General features: G+C 39.5%; 1 protein-coding gene across 1 annotated transcript in view; it reads left to right on the forward strand.

Annotated features, from left to right (window-relative positions):
- Positions 1-21,567, forward strand: part of LOC122792903 (CUB and sushi domain-containing protein 1-like) — a 4,548,980-nt gene that overhangs the window by 3,894,515 nt on the left and 632,898 nt on the right. Inside the window, exon 51 of the mRNA XM_044060461.1 lies at positions 4,628-4,701. Within this exon, the coding sequence (XP_043916396.1) occupies positions 4,628-4,701 (74 nt within the window). The remainder of the gene's footprint in view (positions 1-4,627; positions 4,702-21,567) is intronic.

The following is a 21,567-nucleotide window of genomic DNA, read 5'->3' on the forward strand; positions in this document are numbered from 1 at the left end:
ACCACAACTAGAAATCTCCTGAAGGAAGATGCTTTCTGGAGGCTATCTTTACTGGAATGTTCATATGCATTTAATAAAATCTTTTATCTTAATCATCTAGTTCTTCCACCAGCATCAGTATATTTCCTTTATTCATCCCTTTCTGAGACTCACCTTATTCTTTTTTGAGGCTGCGGGCCAGATGGAGTCTGTCCCAGTATTTATTGGGCAAAGGTAAAGGATTAGCCCTGGAGGGTTGCAGGCCCATTGCAAAAACACAAACAAACTCTATCATATCTTCACATTCCTGTGGGCATTCTAAAAGCCACTTCATCTGACATGGTTTTGGCATTTGGATAGGAGACTCTCATGCATACCCAAGCAGGGTATCCTGTCTTTGCATGGAAGGTACTCCAAGAAAGAAGTTAATTGGAAAAAAAACAAGAGCTGTAAGACAGAAACATTAGCTGTTGCACTACTTTGCAACACATCAGCATTATTTATTGCTGAATATCTTCATTTTCACTCATTAAACTAGTACACACTCACACCATCAACATAGGGTGTCCTCCTTCTAAAAACATAGCAACGTTTTGTTCAGTATCAGGAGGACAGCAAGGTTCAGGCCATGACATGAATATCAAAATGGCAAGATTCAGGCTATTCCTTGAATATCAACCAATGGATAGTTTTTAATAATAATAATAATAACAATAATAGTAACACCACCAAATAGTAATAGTATACTAAATATAATGAATTCAGAGGATGTCATATGGCTCACAGGGGAGCTTGTTCAGATCTGCTTACAACAAAGTCAGCAAGCTCAATGCTCTCAGAGTTTGCTGTATTCAAGATTTAGCTTGAGAAACCATGCTCTTAGATATTAAATGATTATTTTGCTAGAAGGACTTCTTGGAAAGATAAAATAGAATGCATGTCTGGCACCTAGTACGACACAATGAAAACTATGGGCAGAGTATCCCTTGTTAACAGAGCAATCTGAAGTAAGAACCACATTCAAAGAAACTTCAGCGTAAGATAAACTGAATATAAATTGCAAAGGTTAGGATTGTTGTTTTACTTCCTTATCTGCCAGTGAGTAAGGATGTTTTTCAATTAAATATTTCAGACTACAGTAGTGCTTCTTTTTGTTTGTTTCTGCTTAAGTGTCAAGAAAAAAATGAAATTTATCTTTAGCTCTGTATGGTACTGCCAACAGGTCATTGCATCATAACCTACATATCGATATAATCTTGCAGGAGAGCAAGTGTGTATTCCATGTGATTTGTTTCTTTCTGTATAATATAGTCATATGCAAATAAATGAACGGTTAGGTAGATAGATACATACATATATTTGCACTCTAGATTACTTGCAGTTTGGCCGATGGACATATTTGGGGTTGCAGCCCTAAATCATGTCATTGAAGACTATATTAGGGGCACCACTGACTCCCAATGCAGCACATATTTAAATGGTCTGCTGTACATCTGCACATGCAATCCAGAAATACATTGCATGTTGTGTTCTCAAATTGCTATCTTCTTAATTCAATTACAGTTAAAAACAATGCTGAAGCTTCTGTTATAATTGGATTAGGGAATATTAAATTTATTTCCATCATTTACCATCCAGCTGACAAATTTTAGTTTTTTGTACAGCTTAGAATTGCATTACTGCTAATAACTCTTGCCTTCCTAGCACTACATGTTCCTAATGCATTAGGAGATCCACAATTTTATAATTTGGAAGTAACTCCATTATCTTGGTAACCGCTAATCAGTTTGTATTTTTGCTTGCCTTTTCATACTGTCATTAAGCATTTTTTGTCTGTATTATGCTTCAAGTCTCTGTAGTAAGTACATTTTTTTCTGAAATTTTCCAATTCTATGAACTCTGGGCTTGAATTAACGTTCTGAATTTAACTAATCCTGGCAATTCATAGCATTATCTATGCTTTTCGCAAGAACCTGGTATCCAAATTGATCTGCTTCCTGTGTCTCTTATTAGTATCACTGTTGCAAAAAGTAAATAATATATACATAATATGCAGATGCTTGCATCTACTTAATAGTACCCATCTAAGAAACCGGTTTGATTGTATGCTGGCAGTATTGGGGTTATGTGTAGTCTGAAGGCTTGTTCTCTGACACATAATGTTCCACAGTGGTAAAGTCTGCAGTCCCTGCAGCTGATAATCTGTTATAAATATTTATAGTTCTAATTTGTAGATGTCCACCAATTGCTTACTCACACAGTTGGTCACTTACATGAGTTGCATGCAATCAAGCTGTAAAACAATTCAGATTGCATTAGTTTACGTGTGTTAAAAAAATTGAGAGAAAAGCTTTTCAGACTGGAATAGCAGCTTTGTTTTGAGAATTATGATCTCATATATCAAAAATAAAATATGTCTGTTATATGATATAAGAATATTATTGTAAATTCCTCAGAATAGACATATAATCCATGAGCTGTTAAGGTTTAGCTTTGATTTGCATGGCTAACATGAGTTTCATTAATTAATTTATTTATTCTGCTACGTTAAAATCAAATTACTGTTTAAACTATTTAGACTGCAGCCATCAGTTAAAAGCTGATATTAAGTTACATATGTTAACTGTTGAACCAGTATCTTTCATTAAATGATTTGCTGTTCAGCATCTGAACTACAATTGAGTTCTTGTGCTCCATATCTCATTGAGATATGACTTGTTGAAGTGTTTTGTTGAAGGTTTGCATAGGGATGATGAATGATTAAAATGATTTGTATTGTAAAAATGTACAAGAGGCAGCCAAATAACTTCACAGACATACCACTGTACTGTTCTGACATTTTTTGTTTTGCATGATGTTTAATGCTGCAGAAAAAAGAAAGCTAGTTCAGAATGTAAAAAGTTAGAAACTGTGTGGAGTTATCTCCTAACTGCAAGTTTTCAAAGTGGGAAACTCTGAGCAATGCAGTGCAAAAACTACTGCTTTGTATTGATTTTGTGATTACACCAAGGTGGCTTGTTTTTCAATTTACTTCTGTACTTCTTCCAGGTCAGTACAGCTGCCTCTATACAGCTATTAACATGCTTGTACAGAGGTTTTATGAACAGTCCTGCATAGGCAGCAGTGTTTTCAGGGTTTATGGTGCTTGTAATTCTGCCATGTTATCATGTAATAGCATAAGGTTAGCCTTAGAGTAGTTCCTGAATATTCCAGGTTTAGCTGGGGGTCCAGGTTTTATTTTTACTTCAAATGAGACCATTCTGAGGTCTGACCTTAACAGGAAACACATTACAGTAGGGGGTGTGCAGCACTCTCCCATATTAGTGAAGACCAGATCCCGGATGGTTGCACCCCTGGTTGGTGTATTTACTATCTGGTCCAGGAACTTTCTGTTTACAAAATCCAGGAATCAGTGTGCCTGTACATTTGGTGTCATATAGGACTCTCATTTAATAGTGGGGTGATTAAAGTCACCCATGTATATGGTATTGGGTTGGATTGTTGTCTAATAAGTTTAAATACATGGAATTTGTTTCCAAGGTCATAGAGGAGGGTCTATAGCTTGAGAGGAAGTGGTACTGGATTTTGCCTATCGTGATTTGAACATGGGGTAGCTCAAGCACATTGTTCTGTTTGACCAGCCTCAAAGTATATTTTTGATGCAAATAGAGACACCTCCACCTTTAGTCCCTGACTGTAAAGTAGCTGCTCTAATTGTGTTGTAGGCACTATAGCCTTGCACTATTGGTGTGCTGTCCACGGCTTTAAACCATGCCTCAGTGACTGCACAGATATCAGCATTCTCTAGGGTGAAGATAGCTTCTACGAAGTGGAGTTTTTTGTTCAGACTCCTAGCATTAAGCAGTAATACTATTAGATTTTCTTACGTTTGATTTGATATGTTGGAAGTACCTTCAGTTTGGCATTGCCTAAAAAAGGACTATGGGGGAAGACAATGTTTTTAGCTAAATTTCAAAAGGCTAGAGGGGCAGACCATACCTGGCAAAGCAGTGTGGTCTGTTGAAAATCTTCCATGCTGATAAATATTGTACCCCCTTAGAATGACACCAGAAACTAAGCCAATTATTGAAGTTAATCCTCTTTTGCTCGTATTGTGGCATCATCATTGGAGAAGGTAAAATGCTGCTCAATGCTAGGCTCATACCAGCCTGAGACACATTTTTCCGAGAGCTCCATGATGTCTTTCTTCATATAGTCTATGGAGGTACATCTCAGGTCATTTACTCCCACATGGACTACGACTGAGTCATATTGGACCTTGTGGTCCAATGACCTGAGTGCATGTGCAATGTGGTACTAACCCTTCATAAGCAAATGACTGTGACTTTCTCCTTATTCATAAAATATTAGGTGAGCCTTGCCTTCATATGAATACAGATTTCAAACAAATACCTATTCATAGTCTTCTAATCAGGATTATGTGTATTTGGGTTGAGGGTTCTCTATTTCTGGAGACATGAAATTGTGAACAATGCTTTGTCTCATCCATTCTTATTGCCTGACATTTTCATTCTTATCATCCAGTTGTAAAATGAATTAACACTTGCTTCTATTGCTTTTCTTGTTTTAGCACACAGTGATAACTTTTGCAACTATTTATCTAACAGCCTTTTTTAATTAACTTAAGATCCAGCCCATAATTCCTGCTCAGACCCTGGAACTCCACACTATGGAATTCAGAACAGCTCACAAGGCTATGAAGTAAGTAACAACTTTTTCTTATTTCCTTGTCTCTATTGAAATTTTTTGAAATTTCTATATGAACAGTTTCATTAATAAGGTTCCTCATATAAAAGGACTGTTTTTTATTTTCCCCTTTCTAATTATGTTTACGAATATTGTTATTTAGACTGATGTATCTTCTGTAAACCTATCCTTCAGAAATTAGCAATTGAATAAAGTCTGCCAAAGTTCTGTACCTGAGAGGACAAATTAACATCAGACACTTTGACATTATGCGGTTTATTTTAAGTTTTTGTTTTTTATAATTTTTTTACCCTCTTCCCTTCACTTATCTTTCAAGCCCTCATCTCCTATTGGTTAATTCTTCCACTGGCACCTGGCAATTTAGGGCATTAGTAAGAGTCATGGTCCAGAGACAGAGGCTGTCATCTGTTATTGATCAGGAAATATTTTTGTATACTTCTAACATCCTTTCTTTACCTAGTAAGCAGTGTACAATACAGGCTACTCTGGTTCATTTGTCTGTGTATAGTTCCATCCATCCACACCCTGGCAGTGTGTGTGTGTGCGTGTGCGTGTGCGTGTGTGTGCGTGTGTGTGTGTGTGTGTGTGTGTGTGTGTGTGTGTGTGTGTGTGTGTGTGTGCGCGTGTGTGTGTCTGTGTGTCTGTGTGTATGCCTCTTTTCAGGCTCATCTCCATGTTACAACAAATCCTAGACCTTCTTTAGGTGGAGCTGGTCTCGTAGGCCTCTGCCAGCATTATTTCCCAGAAGGGCAGAGAAACCCTTTTTGCTCAACCAGTGCCTGAGCTGCAAATCAGACTTAGGTCATCTGCAGAAAAGTCAGTGCCAAAACCTCTTGCTGTAGAGATGGCATATTCCTTTTAAGCATTTTGAAAATTTCTTACATTTTCTTTTTTCTTTTAGAACAACAGTTACCTATCAGATGAAAACTTCCTCTTTTCTTATTATAGCATAAAATGGTATTGCTTGTTTTTTTTTGGCTTAGTTGCATCCTTATTTTTATTTTGCTTGAACAACAACTGTATTATATAGCCAAGTACAGAGGAGTAAAGCCAGGTGACCTCACATCATGCAGGCACTGAATCACTCTGCATAAACATTGCATACAAACAGGTCTGAGTTAAGAACAACGTTTAGAAACTGATGACGACTCAGTTTGATAATACAATACAGCTAAACAAGTAAACATCATGGTTATATGTAATCACATCTGTCCAGATGTTTAGGTGGACTTGTGTATTAAGTGGTCCATTAGGAAACCAAACACGAAATATGGGTATTAAGGTGCTTACAATCAGAGTTACCAGGACTGTGCTGCTCAGCATGACCACAGTAAGACAATTACAAGATAACATCATTGGGAAGTAAAGGGCCAGGAAAAGGTTATCTACAAGTCTGATATAGTCTTATTTCTGCTGTTTTCTGTAATTTGTCTTTCTTTACCTTGTTCATGATACTTGCCCTTTTGAATACTTCCTGTTGCATTACACTCCATTATTCATTCTAGCAGGAGGATCCAGTTCTATGTTCTTTTTATGAAATAATATATAAATACATAATTTTTGAACCTTCCTTATTTTAAACTCCTTCTCATGAAATAATGTAACACATATTTTTACCATTTTTATTAATCTGATAAGTAGGTAAAAACACTAATAACTAATGCAACTATTCAGGGACAAAACAATAGGAGTACCTGGTTAAATTAGTTATTTGGAATTGCAATGGAGACAGAGTACATAAAACCCAAACAGCGCATGGCCTTACCCTTCTCGTCTAGATTATTCCAGCACTTATTTTTTTATTGTAGATGCTGTTTACTGATATAATAATGTTTGCTTTCTGCCTTTACTGCAAACCAATAAAAAAAGTTTATTTATTTACTGTTTGTTCATCGGTATGTGGACTGGCCTCCTGACCCTTTTCAGACAGGACCCGAGCTCAAAGAGCAGAAAATATATCATGGTCTTTCAATCAACAGTATTATATACAAAATGAGTGCATATTCAAATTCAGAACATCATAGTAAGAGTCAGTGCAGGTATGGTAAGATTAAAAGTGCAGTAAGCATTCCTGGAACATGTCTTTGCACTCATAAACACTATGTCATGCCACCCCAATTGGTCACTTCCTTCTCAATGAACATATTCGGTGCCCAAGCCTTTTCACAATCCCTGGATCAGTCATATCTTTAAGCTTTGTAGTGACAATTTCTGACTATTCTCTTGTATCCTAACAGATTAAATCTGCTGTCATGGAACCCATCCTTGTGACAATGCAGAGTGGCAACTATTAGCTGTAGCAATATGTTTCACTGACTTGAATTTGATTCAGTTATAAAATGAAAATGATTGCTTGATATGTCTGTTCCTTCTCTAACATATACACCATTTAATCCATGCACTGAATTTGTATTTCCATAACTACTGGGCAGTGGTCATGCAGTTTGAGTAATACCTACACTGACTTAAATGCAATGAATACAGCATCCTTGTCTTTATAAAAGTTTTAAAGTGAGTGGATACAAAATAAATGGAAATAAGGCTGAGTCATATGTGTAAAACTCTACTGAATTTGAAATGATAAAAAAGGTAGAATGGGGCATTACAGAGTTGCCTGCAAGCAGGAAACTGAGTGAAGAAGAAGATAACAGATTAGGTGGTTCCATGATCAGTTTTCAGTAAAAAGAAATAAAAATAAGATGTACATAACAGTAAAACATAAAAAAGACTTAATGACGTGGCCTACACAGTGTGATTTGGGAGAACAAACAACTGAATTTAGTGAGCATATGGTACAGTATTAAAATAACTGTGTACAGAATTTTACCAGATAAAAATTATAATATTGCAATAAAAGAAGTATATTAAGGATATGGCTCCATGGTGCAAAGATTAGAATTGTTGTGTCAAAGTACCTGGTTCTTCAACTTGAGTGTTGGATGGGGTGCCTCCCATGCAGCGTCAACACGCATTTGTGGTGTCCATGCAGGCTTTTGTCTGTTGCTTCAGTTTCCTGTCACATCCCAAACACACTCTAGAAGTGAACTAATATTCCTTAAAAATCTGAGGTGTGAAACTAAGTATATGTGTGCATCCTGCAATGGGGCAGCCAGCACCTCATTCAACATGAGCTTCTATATCTTGTGACCACAGAGTGATGGGAATAGCCTTGGCTCTCCCGTGACTCTGCACTGGATTAAACAGGTAATCAGGATACAAATAAATTTTCGTCTTTTGGCTTTTCCTGGTTAGGGGTCAACACAGTGGATCATTTGTCCACTAATGATTGGCAGTGGATTTTTATGGTGCCAAGTTGCCAGCCCGATGCCCAACCTTCAAAGATGGCATGCCCATTCACGCATGCACCTACCTGCATGTCTTTAACGTCACTCGACTGTGGGGAGGACATGCGGACTCAACACAGAAGGTACTCCAGCCGAGAATCGAAAGGGAGAACCTCTTGCTGTGAGGCGACAACGCTAACTGCTGCACCACCGCAGCAGGATACAAATAAATGAAAGAATGAAATATCTTAGTGGTCATGTATTACAGTGGCCACTGTACACTACATCTACACTGAAAAACAACGTTCAGTTCTTGAGGCACTTTCTACTGGTCTAATATTACAATTTATAAGTTTATAATAAATTAATATACAACAATTATTAAAGGAAAGAAAAAAGTATTAAGTGATTTTGTAAGAGAAAAAGTAAGAAAAATAATGGTCATGTACAGGAACTATTGCATTACAAAGGGCCAGTTCCATGACTGAACATTGGCACAAGTTAAAAAAACAACTTTTAGGATGAGATGTTAAACCGAGGTCTCATCTGCTTGAGTTGGTGGTAGCTCAGGTGGATGTAAAACATCCCACAACATCTATTGAAAAGAGTAGGGGGTCCTTTATTATGTACAGGTATTTACACATATTTACAAATATATCCAGGTTAATATATCCACACATTTACATATTTATAAAAAAAATACATCAAATTTCCATTCCTTCATTCTTTTCAAAATTTCCATATCATGTGCATATAGACCCCACTACTTTTTTCCATAACCAAAACTTACATTCTCTTACTGTATTTGGGATAACCCAGTTTCCAGTAAACATAAGCTCATTTAATCTTTCATTCCAAATGGTCCAAATAATACAGAATATTTTCTTGTCCAAACTTTTAACAAATTCCTTGTTTAAACCCTCATAAATTTCATATTAAATCATATCAGTATTTAATTGTTTATATTCTTGAATTTCATTCAAGATCTTTTTCTCTGTTAATTTTTATCACGATTTTTATACTTTATGTCAGAAAAACATGATCTACATGATTTTGTACTGTTAGTTGTTGCTTAGATCTCTGTTGAAACTGTTTTCCCCACCCCACCCCCATTTTCTGCTGTGTCTTCAGCTGGTATAGTAACAGCTCCATTCAAATTGCTGGAACCTGCCTTACAGATTATCTGCAATTATACAGAGCTGAGTATATATTTGTTTGGTTATAGAGTTTGTTAATTGTTGCTTAGATCTGTGTTGAAACTGTTGTCTCACTGTTCTAAGACTGATCGGCAAATATACAGAGCTGAGAATATTTTTTGGTTTTAAAGTTTGTACTGTTAGTTGTTGCTTAGATCTCTGTTGAAACTGTTTTGTCCCATCCACCCACCCACCCTATTTTTGGTTTGTAGTTTAAATTTGGTGGCTTTTGCAGTTGCCCGCCCCACTGTAGATTTGATCTGGGACACTACCCCAGTCCCTTCTCTTTATCACATTCTACCTAATAAACCATTTCTGCACTTGCTTTTAGTCCTTTTTAATTTACTTGCATTTTTTAAACGGTGTTTGGTCTAATATTGCTGCATACTCAAGTGTGCTAGCTTGTGCTGCATGTGAATTGTTTTTTACTACTGTTTTTGCTACTTTTCTGTAAAAAAAAAAAAAAAAAAACTGTAAGACTATTTCCTACCTTTCCTGTAACTAGTGTTCCAGATACAGATTTGCTGTATCCAGGACTGTATGTAAGCTTCTGAGCCCCCCAAGCCTTTCTGTGTTGGAGGAAAGCCTTCTAGCTTATCAGTGGGAGTGGTAAGCACTAGGTAACCTGTCTACCACATAAGGAGTGGTTCTGGCCCAGAAATTGTAGTTACTGGCCGTTTGGGCAATCTCTTCCATCTCTTTAAACTTTCTGATTTGAAAGCATGCATTTGCACTTGTTTCTGTCCTGTAACTCGTCTAGTGCAGATGCAGATTCTTAGTTTTAGCACTTAAATTTGCTTGTTCATGCTCAGCACTTGTAAGCACTAAATAAGCTACTAATTACTATAGTACTCTATCTTCCTCATTACCTAGAGGAAAACAGTTTTTGTACTTACTTTTCTCACTGGCATTGAGAAAAACAGCTCTTGTACTCACTTTCCTCACTTATCTAGAGGTAAATAGTTTTTTATTCAGGCATGTCCAAGGGTCAGCTCCCAGTGGCCTCTCCTGTCTATCTTATGAATCTGGGCATCTTGAGGCAATGTAGAAATTGCCGCATGTACACTGACAACCCTCTCCTCCTACCACCCAACACTGCAATCTGTGAGAGATGCACTTATCTAGCCAAACTGGAGTTAAAGCTCTCTCTAACCAAGACTGAACTTGACAGTCATGAGGAGAAGATAAACATTTGCACCACACCACACTCATCACATAGTCTCACTAAATCTACACCACCAAAATCCACACACAGTAACATAAAAACATTCGCGGAGGCGCTCAATAATAATCTGTCTAAGCAACAGAGACCTCCAAAGCAGAAAGGCAAGCAACCTCCATCCCCCAACACAACCCAAATGACACATAGCCCACAGACTCAGTGTGCCACTCAACCACATCCAATAAGGCAAAACAACGTACCCAACACACTAGTCATAGGTGACTCTATAGTCAGGCACACTGATGTCCCACTCACCAGGCTCGACAAGGAGAAGGTTACTGTCAGCTGCCTGTCGGGTGCCAGGATCCGCCACATAACCCACGCAGTCAGGTCACTCCACACCAAGTACAATTATGACTCTGTCATTGTCCATGTTGGTGTGAATGACCTGAGATGTACCTCCCTGGACTACAAGAAAAGAGACATGGAAGAGCTCTCCGATCTTGTAGCCCAGGCAGGTATGACCCTAGCCCTGAGTAGCATTCTGCCATCTCCCAGAATGATACCACAGTACAAGGACAAAATGATTGACTTCAACAATTGGCTAAGCTTCTGGTGTCATTCTAAGGGGAACCAGTATCTGTGTGCTTGGGAAGACATAGTCGACAGACCACAATGCTTTGCCACAAATGGCCTGCACCTGTCACCCATGGGATTCTGGATACTGGCTAAGGCTCTTGATGCCCCTATAGTGCCTTTTTTAGGCAGGGTTCAAATAAAAAATTCACCACCATAACAGGAACAGGCAAATAAAAACTGAAGGTAATGCTACTCAATGCTAGAAGTCTAAATCTCAAAATGCACTCACTCAAGGCACTCCTTAAAATGGAGAACATCAATATCTGTGCAGTGACTGAGACCTGGTTCAAGGCTCCAGAGAGCACCCCTGCACTACCAGGCTATAACTCATACCACACTTTTCAGCTGTGTAACCTGGACTGAAACAGCATAGGCGGAGGTGTGTCCATATTCATTAAGGATATCCACACCTCCAGGCTAGTTGCTCAGCATAATGCATCCGAGGTTATCAAAGTACAACTAACTCTGGGCAAAACTGCAATCCAAATTGTAGCTTTCTACAGATCCCCCACCACGTGCCAGGATTCCCACTCCTCTTTTCTTGATGTACTGGAAAATATTATGGTTCAACCAAACACCCTAATAATGGGCGACTTCAACTACCCCACCAACTCCTTAGCTCAACGCTTTCTGGAATTCATAAACTCCAATGCCCTAGATCAACTTATCCACACCCCCACCAGGGGCAACAATATCCTAGACCTAGTCATTACCAACATGAGTGACTAGTGTTCCACACCTGAAGCCAACTCCTCATTGGTCCGATCCAACCATAAGCTTACCATCCTTGATATCCACATCTCCCCCACCCCCATTAAGGAAACCACAGTAAAAAATTTCTCCAAAGCCAACTTCATGATTCTTAAGACAGAAGTAGTGAACTTTATGACACCCATGCAGATGGACAATACAGTTACAACTGCTGAATCCTACACAAATGCACTCTATAAGCACTTACACGATTGCATGGATAGTGCTATCCCAAACAGAACCAAGACACTATCCTCCAATAAAAGGAAGCCAATCTGGTGGTCCCCTGCCATAAACAAACTGTACAACAAAAGGAAGAAACTGTTGCAAAAGAGAGTAAAATCACATGAGTGGAGGAGCTCCCTGGTCAGCCTCAGTAAGAAGCTGAGATCCCTTATAAGATCCTCCAAAGCTAGCTACGAAAACAAAATTGCCACTAAATCAAAGGACAACCATAGCTATGTCAAGAATCTAGATGGCAGCACCCAGATCTGCTCTGAGTTACAGCACAAAGGCACGAAAATTACAGAACCATCTGATATTGCCGACATTCTGGCAGACCTTTTCAGTGCTAACTTACCCCTTCTCACCCCCTAAAGGGCCCATATCTATACAGGAAGAATGCAGAGTCCATGTAATCACAACTAAGCAGGTAAAAGCTGCACTCTCTAAAGCCAAAAACACAGCATCCATGGGACCGGACAACATCCCAGGCTACGTTTTACACAAACTTCAGAACGAGCTGGCTCCCCACTTAAGCACCATGTTCAGTAATAGTCTCGCATCAGGCTTTGTGCCCACTGAATGGCACATGGCAACATCCTGCAAACTATCGACCTATTAGCCTGATGAGCCTGGTCTGCAAGGCCATGGAACATATCATTATGGAACTCATAAACAAAGACATTGGTAACCTCCAAACTCTGGATCCCACCCAGTTCAGGTTTGTGAAAGGCAGACCATGCCTCCTGAACCTGATTGATTTCTTTGAGGCAGTCACCAAAGCCGTGGATGAGGGTAAGGTGGTTCACACAGCCTATCTTGACCTCGTCAAGGCTTTTGACACCATCCCCTATTCTGGAATTATATCTAAACTCACTAAACTAGGTATAAATCCCCATGTCACAAGATGGGTTGCCAACTGGCTCACTGACAGAACCCACACTGTAAAAGTTGCATACTCCAAATCTGACCTCAAGGCAGTGACAAGTGGAGTGCCACAGGGTTCCGTCCTGGGGCCTCTCCTGTTTGGTATCTACTTCTCTGAAGTACAGGCTAACACAGAAGGCCTCTGGCTGATGAAGTTTGCAGATTACTGCAAACTAGGAGCCATAGTCAAGTCCCCAAATGATGTGGACATTCTACAGAAGGGCCTCACTGAGACAGATACCTGGTGTCAGAGACATCGCCTCAAGCTCAATGCCAAAAAGTGCAGTGGCATCCCCTTTGGTAAAAAGTCTGTACCCATGAACTACCACATAGGCAGCAATCTACTTAACACTGAATGCATGATAAGAGACATTGGGACCCTGGTGGAAAGTAGTCTCTCCTTTGATAGTCACATCACCACAGTAGTCAGGAAGTCCTTCTACGTGGCACACCTTATCATAAAAGGGTCCTTATCCAGGAAAAAAGAGGTCATTGCCCCCCCCTCTACTCGTCACTCATTAGACCCATTATAGAATGCAATGCCCCTTTTGGAATGTACCTCGCAAGACATCTGCATCAGCTGGAAAGGCCACAGAAGTACATCACAAAGAGGATTACTAGCCTCAAACAAATGCCCTACACTGACCGCCTCAAAAAACTCTAGCTTTACTCTGTAGCATATCGCCTACTCCGAGGTGATCTCTGCCTGACATATAAAGCGATTTCAAACTAGAGCTGTTGGACATGCTATACCTAAAGAAATCCCAATCCCTCTGAGCTACATGCTGTATGGACCTAAATCTTGCCACCACAATAAACAGGACACGCTGGAGGGATAGATTCCTGTCCCAGAGACTTCCTATACTCTGGAACAAGCTACCCATCTATGTCAAGCAAAGTTCTTCATTAGCACTCTTCAAGAAAAATCTTGATGAGTGGATGGGGAAATAGGAAATACACCCCAGGGATCACTTCTGTGTCTCTGCTGGACAGTGGCACAGGAAAATAACTTTCTTGGGTGGCGTAAGCTATGGTACCTTGCTGGTTAGGCTTACGTAGGCCCTTGGGCTGATAGCCTAGTACCTACCTATGAACCTACAGTCTCAAACTCATTATAGAAATGACACACCCATTAAGTTACTTTTTTATAACGCACGTTTCCCTTCAGTGGCAATCTGTTGAATTGTAATTTCCATAACAAATTGTGATATTCCACAATTTTCACGCACCATATCATGTAATATGATTATATCATCATATCATGTCATATGATTTCCGTAAGTCTAGGAATGCCCATTTGAACTGTTTCCTCATCTGAAGCCTCTTCTCCACTATCTGTTTCATTCCCAACATCAAGGTCCATTGTGTTGCATCCTAATCTGAATCTGAACTGCTCATCTTCCATCATACTTTCTACTGTCCAACACTTTCATGTAGTATGACAGGAGTCTGATGCCTCTGTACTGGCCACAGCTGTGAGTGTCCCCTTTATTCTTGTATACTGGCACAAGAATGCAAGTTCTCCTTTCATCAGACAGGAATCATTCTCCTCTACCTTACCCTACATATTGATTATGTATGTTATAACTTTATCTGACTCTGCTGCTTTCATGACTTTATTTTCTGCTCGCTTTTTGTAAGGTGGGCTCTTCATCCTCTTTCATCATAAGCTGTACATGTGACAGCACAGTTTCTATAGGGTTTCCTTCACTCAGCAGCTACTGGAAGTGACTCTTTCTAGGCATCTGATGACTATCTCCTTTACTCTGATGCCTTTTACTTGCAACCTGAAAGGTGAGGCAGGCTGTCACTAAATGGATGACTGTTCCTGTGAGCCACCGAGTTGTTTGTCAATGACTACAATTATTTGTAAACTTTTCCAGAGAAAAAAAAAAATTAGGCCTAAGCCCCAGTAGAGTCCAAGCTTAAACATGCTTGAATTATTCCATAAGCCAGGAAATATCCCAAAATAAAGGAGTAACTGCCAGTATACACTTGAAACTGCACCGGCCATAATTTCATGTGGAAAACTGCAATTATGGAGTTCAGCTTCACCAAGCCCAACTTTCAGATGGTACTTAATCCAACTTTAGTGAATTGTACATAAGCCAAAATGATGCATGCTGGTTTAAACAAAAATGCTCCTCAAGTGTCAAAAAAGGCCACACCTAGTGAAAACCCACCCAGAAAACAGTGTGGGAGATAGCTAATTGCAAATACATGATGTTGAATGGAAAGCATAACCTCAGTGCATGTGCATAATAGTGTCTAAGTAGGCAGAGAAATGAGAGACAAAACTGAGGCAAGCCCAGAAAATGGACACGCTGACCTGATGTGTCTAGGAGTGTATAAGATGAAATGAGTAGGAAAGAAGCTTAAGATGGGGTAAGATACAGGAGCTGCTTTACGAATGATTTCCATAAAAGTATAAAAAATAATGACCCCTATGAATAATTGTGTCTTTATAAACTGACATAAGATTATTCTACTCATAAATAACACAATAAATGTTGAAAACACAACAGCATTTATTTTTACAATGGGACACTTCTGACTTGGGGACAGCCCCCAAGACCCCAAACTATGTATTTATATATTTGGGTGTAATATGATTTGTCAGTGCATGCATATTTTCACATGCTGAAAGTCTGGCAATATTCTTCTGTAGTATACCTAGTCAATTAAGTAATGGTTGAATACCAGCAGATTGACCATAAGATCATAGGAGGCTACTCAGCTAATGGTCCTGGGGCCCTTACAAGCCTAGGCAAGCGTTTATCTCCAAAAAAGAAACCTCAGTCAGCACCTGTCACCCCTGTCAATGAGGGACACAGGTGGAATCCTTGGGACAAATTTGTAGTTTTCCTTCCACTCATCAAGGTTACACTTGAAGAGGCTCAGCGATGGACTCTGTTTGATGTGCATGGGAAGTCTATTCCAGAGATGAGCAGCCTGTGGGGGACAAACCTGTCCCTCCAGCAGGATTTGTTAATATCACATATTAGATTTAGGTCTTTTGATTGGTTAATGTGCAAGGAGTTAGAATTATAGATATGGAGCATCTGTAGTAATGCAGGGTCCAAGATTGCCTTGTAGGCGAGACACAGATCACCAATGAGCAATCAGTACAATATCAAGTAGAGTGTTAGCGATTTGAGCCTGTCCACATAGAACAGGTTGTTGGAAGCCATGGATTCTCTTTGTGAGGTATTTCTGTGGCCTTTACAGCTGGTACAGATGTTTGCTGAGGTACATACCAAACAGGGCATTGTACTCAATTATTGGCCTAATGAGGGAGGAGTACAGAGAGGCAGTAACCTCCTTTTTTTCTGGATGCAGTCCCTTTACTTATGAGCTAAACCAGGTACAAGGCTTTTCTGACCACTGCCGCTACATGATGGTCGAATGTTAGATTATTGCCAACCTGTGTACCCAGGTCTCTCAGTACAGGTTGTGTGCTTAGGGACTTGCCATTGATGTGGTTATCAGATGGGGCCATGTTTTTGACAAATGATATGATAATATTTTTTTTTGCATTTAACTTAAGGCCATGACTTTGGCACCAGTCATATTTTGCTGTGAGACCCTCTTGAAGTATGTTAACATCATTTGGGGAGTCAGTGATAGCACCCAACTTACAGTCATCTGCAAACTTGGTCAGTCACAGGCCTTTAATCTTTGCCTGGACCTCTGACAAGCAGATGCCAAAGAGTAGAAGTCCCAGGACAGATCCCTGGGGAATACCACTAGTGGTAGTTCTGCTGTCGGAGGTGGAGGCACCTATTTTGACCTTGTGGATCCTATCAGTAAGCCAACTGGTAACCCACCTGATGAGATAAAGATTTATGCCAAGTTGTGTTAGCTTTTTGATGCTACCTGAATGGAGAATTGTGTCAAAGGCTTTGGCCAAGTCAAGGTAAGCTATATGTACTGACTTTCCCTCATCTAGGGCCTTGTTGGCAGTCTCACAAACGTCAACCAGGTTCAACAGGCAAGATCTGCCCTTGAGGAATCCAAACTGGGTGGGGTCAAGTGTTTAGAGATTGCTTATGTCCTTGTTTATGAGGTCCATAATAATACGTTCCATGGCTTTATAGGTCAGACTTTTCAATCTAATGGGGCAACAGTTTCCAGGGTCAGTAGTGGCACCACATTTGTGAAAGGGGATGACAGTGCTGCGGTTGAATAGGGTGCTCAATAGTAAAGCTAGTTCTTGCTGGAGATGGTGCAGAATACAGCTTTGGATACTATCAGATCCCATGAAAGCTGTGTTTGTTGCCTTGGATAGGGCCTTTAACACTTGATCTATGGAGATGTAAGGTTCAGGAGAAGTACTGGGGATGTTGAATGGGCCTTACAGGGACAGGGGGGTGAAATTTGTGTTGAACCTATCTACTAGCAGGTTGGCTAAGTCAGCATGACCAGTGTAAGTGGTACCATTAAGTACTAGTTCAGAACAAACCTGGGCTTTGCCAGGGAGGTTCCTGACATAACTGAAGAAGGCTTTGTGGTTTCTCTTTGTTTTGGAGGCTAGTGTTGATTCATAATTGGTTTTAGAGGTTTTCACTAGTGATCAAATTGCTTGTTATGGCTAAGGAGGGAATTTTTTCCAAATGAGAATTTGTGCCTTTTTACCCTTGGACAACAGTTCCTTCCTTTTGTTGTAATGCCTGTTGATAGAGGATGTCCACCAGATAGGTTTGCGTTTCCTTGAAGGAGCAGGTTTTAGTTCTGTTGGGTATGGCTGAGTCCATGCAGTTGCACAGGTGCTTGTATACTGCATTGGCATACTGTTCAGCATAGTTGTCTGCATCCTCTGAGGGGGGCGGTGGTGTGAAGCTACTGATCCCCTCCCTTAGGAGGTTGTAGTCAGCTTTTGAGAAGATTTTAGCCTGGTTGTGGCTGGGGGCAGGACAGAACCTTTTAATGGTATGGGAGTGGTGTAGTGGTCACCCATGTCAGTGAGAACCAAGTCCAGAATGTTATCTCCCCTTGTGGGGAATGAGATGAGCTGGATTAGTGCATTAGAATTGATGAAGTCAAGGAATCGGTAGGTGAGTGCATTAGTGTAGGAATAGTTCAACCAGTCTATGGTAGGGTAGTTGACGTCACCAAGGATCAAGTTATTGGGGGGTACCTTGATGCAGTCAGGTAGGTCCAGGTAGAAGGAATGGGTGTCCTGAGTCATGGGGGGTGTCTATAGATGGCTATAAATTAGATAGGTGTCTTGCCAATTGTCAGTTGCATCTGGAGTAGTTTTAGTGCATCATGCTGGCATACCAGTCTAGAGATGTGCTTGTCTTTAATGAAGATAGAAGCACCACCACCTTTAGTCTTCCCAACCTCATTTTGGGGTCAGAATGTGTGGAATGAGTTATACCCTTGTAAGGAAGGGGTACTCTCCACAGCCTTGAGCCAAGTTTCCATGACTGCACAGATGTAAGCATCTTCCAGTGTGAAGAGAGCTTCCAGTGAGTGCATTTTCAGGTTAAGGCTCCTAGCAGTAAGCAGCATGACTTTCAATTTGCTTTTTGACAAATCTTTTATGTTGGAAGATTTGTTTTTGAGACATTGCCTAAAAAAGGCACAATGGGGGAGGCAAGAGCCTGGAACAGAATTTGGAATCCCAGGGGTGACAGCTGGAAGCCATCTCTGGCAAAACATTCAAGCCTGTCAACCATGTCATCCCAAACAGACAGATACTGGATTCCCTTGGAATGACACCAGAAACTAAGCCAACTGATGTTTTGTTGGTATTCTGGTATCATTCTTGGTGAACGTAGGATGCTGCTTAGGGCTATTACATAGTTCAGGATTTTTTCTCCTCTCTATGAGGTTGTGTGGCCTTGGAGTTAGTATATTTAATTTCTCGAGATGGAACTTCCCACAGAAAAGTTGTTTTTTTTGTTTCAGATTTGATAATCACAAATATAACCAGTTGGTTTACATTTGTGATTACTTTTTACAGATTATATGGTTAAAACAATGTGGATTCTGTGGAAGGTTGGGTGCTGGGCTGGCAACTCGACACTGTAAAACTCCACTGACAATCATGAGTGGACAGATGGTCCGCTGTGGCGACCCCTAACCGGGATAAGCCAAAAGAAGAACAAGAATACAGTTAGGACAATAGTAATTGCCAATGAGTTCATTTGGTGTTTTGTGTTTCAAACAATCTTATCAGTGATTATTCTTTACATAACATACCAACTCTGATCTTGCACAAAGTCAGAGAAGAGAGCGGGAAAGTGAAGGAAATACAACACTCATCTTTTCACTGCATTCTTGCTGTACTCTTCCACGAGAACACAATGGCAGTCTTCCAGATGTACATTCTGAGTATCATTCAGCTGGCCACCAGCAAATAATATGGCACCCGAAGATAGGCTTTGTATATATCATTATTAGCTGAATCTGATGTATTTATTATAAATACATACCACTGAAAATTTGAGTTTATAACCTTTTGAGAAAAAAAAAATGAGGTTGTATGCATGTAACAAAAACAGCAGTATTACCTGCAAATGAGCAGATGAGGAAAAATGAATTAAACTGCTGCTGTTTTAAAAGACTTTAAGTGGCAGGCAAACATGATGACAGATATTTCACAAAGGGGGAAATTTACCTTGGTGATTAAGGGATTTCAAACATATTCTTGACAAATTCATTACAAAAAGATGAAAAGACTTGAAGATTTCACTTCTGTGCTTTTGAGTTACAATTTCCTAATTAAAATGTCTTGGTATACAATTTATGTCCAAAACAATTCAATTCACGTGGCAAACATATAATCCCATTCTACCTCCATCCCTTTTGTTTGTCAACATTATTGCACTTGGTATTCTGAGACAGTGTCAAAACTGCCTAATGCTCGCTGACCGCCTGCTGCTACTGTGCCAACCTATTTTGATGTATGAGATCCTTGCACATATGGTCAGTAAAAAGCACATAGACTCATTCCTATCTCCACATGATCATATGAAGCCAACATATGCCAAAATCTAAAAAAAAAAATCACTACCACGACCTCCTGGAATCAGGACTAAAGAGCCACAGTACCAATATGCTAACAAATCAACAATACTCATAAAACTCAGAGAATCACCAGGCTCACATCCACTACAAGTAGAAATGCCCTAGTTAAGTGTTGACTTCATTTTCAAGCACACTGATTCTACTCTCTGTAAGCCGGACAAAGACATGGTAATATCTGCCTTGCCAGTGCCAGGATCTGTGATGCCAAGAGGGTCCTTCAGTCCCTCACATAGGACAAATATGGTTATGATTTGGTCCTGGCTCATGTAGATGTCAATAGCTTGAGGAGTTCACTCAGGAAGAACATGCAGGAAGAAATATTGGGGCTTGATATGCACAAATCAAATTCAGGTAAAATTATGACCTTGGAGAATCCTGCTTTCTACCAGAATGATGCCCAGATACAAATACAAAAGGGTAATAATTGGCTTTAGCAATTGTTTAAATACCTGATATCAATCTAGGGGGGTCCAGATTGGGTCCAGAATGTCTCAGATTAGGATGAGATGATCTATAGCCTAACTTGCTTCACCAGTTCATAGCCTGCAAAAGGCCATGTTCCACATCCCAGAGGATCAGAAAAGTTTCTAAATCTGCTTATTGAGCTGCCCTTAAGTAAAAATATCTTTGGATGATGTCACATCCATTGATTAACTAGAAAATCTATAGCAAGAAGATTGGATACAATAAAGATTTCTAGACACAGCAAATATGAACTTCCTTGTACAAATCATTAACCAGCCCACTAAGCGTCAAAATCTTCTTGACTTCATCTTCACTAACATTGAATCTATTTGCACTACTCCTGCAGTACACCCCTTGCTGGTCAAGTCTGACCACAAATCAGTAACCTTCTCATTTAAAGAATCTAAAACCGTCACAACAAACACCACTAAATTAAAGGATATTAAAAAGACAAAGTTATTAAAGTTTTATGATAACCTCTCAAAATTCAGCTCTAGGATTTCTAACCCCTGTGTAGTTATTTGTTACTTACGTCAATAAATTTTATTCCTATCTATAAACAGAAAAAAAGCAAGTGTTTCCATTAAAATTGAAATATATTGGGAAACATATAGATATACATAAGCCAAACTTAATAAACTCTTTAATAAAAAAATAATTAAAACTTATGATAAATCAAAATCTATCCAATCAAAGAGCATCAAAGAGATCAGAAAAACTCTGAAAGCTGCCATAGGGAAGACCAGAGGGGAAGATGAGTTAAAATTACTATCTGAAGCCAAGGATTATCGTGAATCATTTGTAACTGCATTGGACAGTTAAAAATACCACTGAGTAAATCTATGAATTAATTCATAATAGTATTACTCAGTCTAAGCTTAAAGATGTTGCTAATATAATTGCAATTAAACGTAATGTCAATTTCATACCAGAAACAGTCATTAAAGTTACACACATTTTTTTCATCCCCCCCAAATTATTTTGGAACATGTCATAATTAGTCAAAGGCTAAAAATGCCATCTCTGAGACCCCTTACAATATGCCCATTTGTGTAGTCAGCAGGTTAAAAAACTATCTTTCTGAATCCTTCCTAAAACTGTTCAGCCTGAAAGCAGCCACAGAGTGGGCATGGAAAATGGCTAATTTACGGCAATCTATAAAGGCCCCAGGTACTGTAGG

This window comes from Protopterus annectens, chromosome 2.part0 (assembly GCF_019279795.1).
Source record: "Protopterus annectens isolate FY-2018-M chromosome 2.part0, PAN1.0, whole genome shotgun sequence".
Lineage (NCBI taxonomy): Eukaryota > Metazoa > Chordata > Ceratodontiformes > Protopteridae > Protopterus > Protopterus annectens.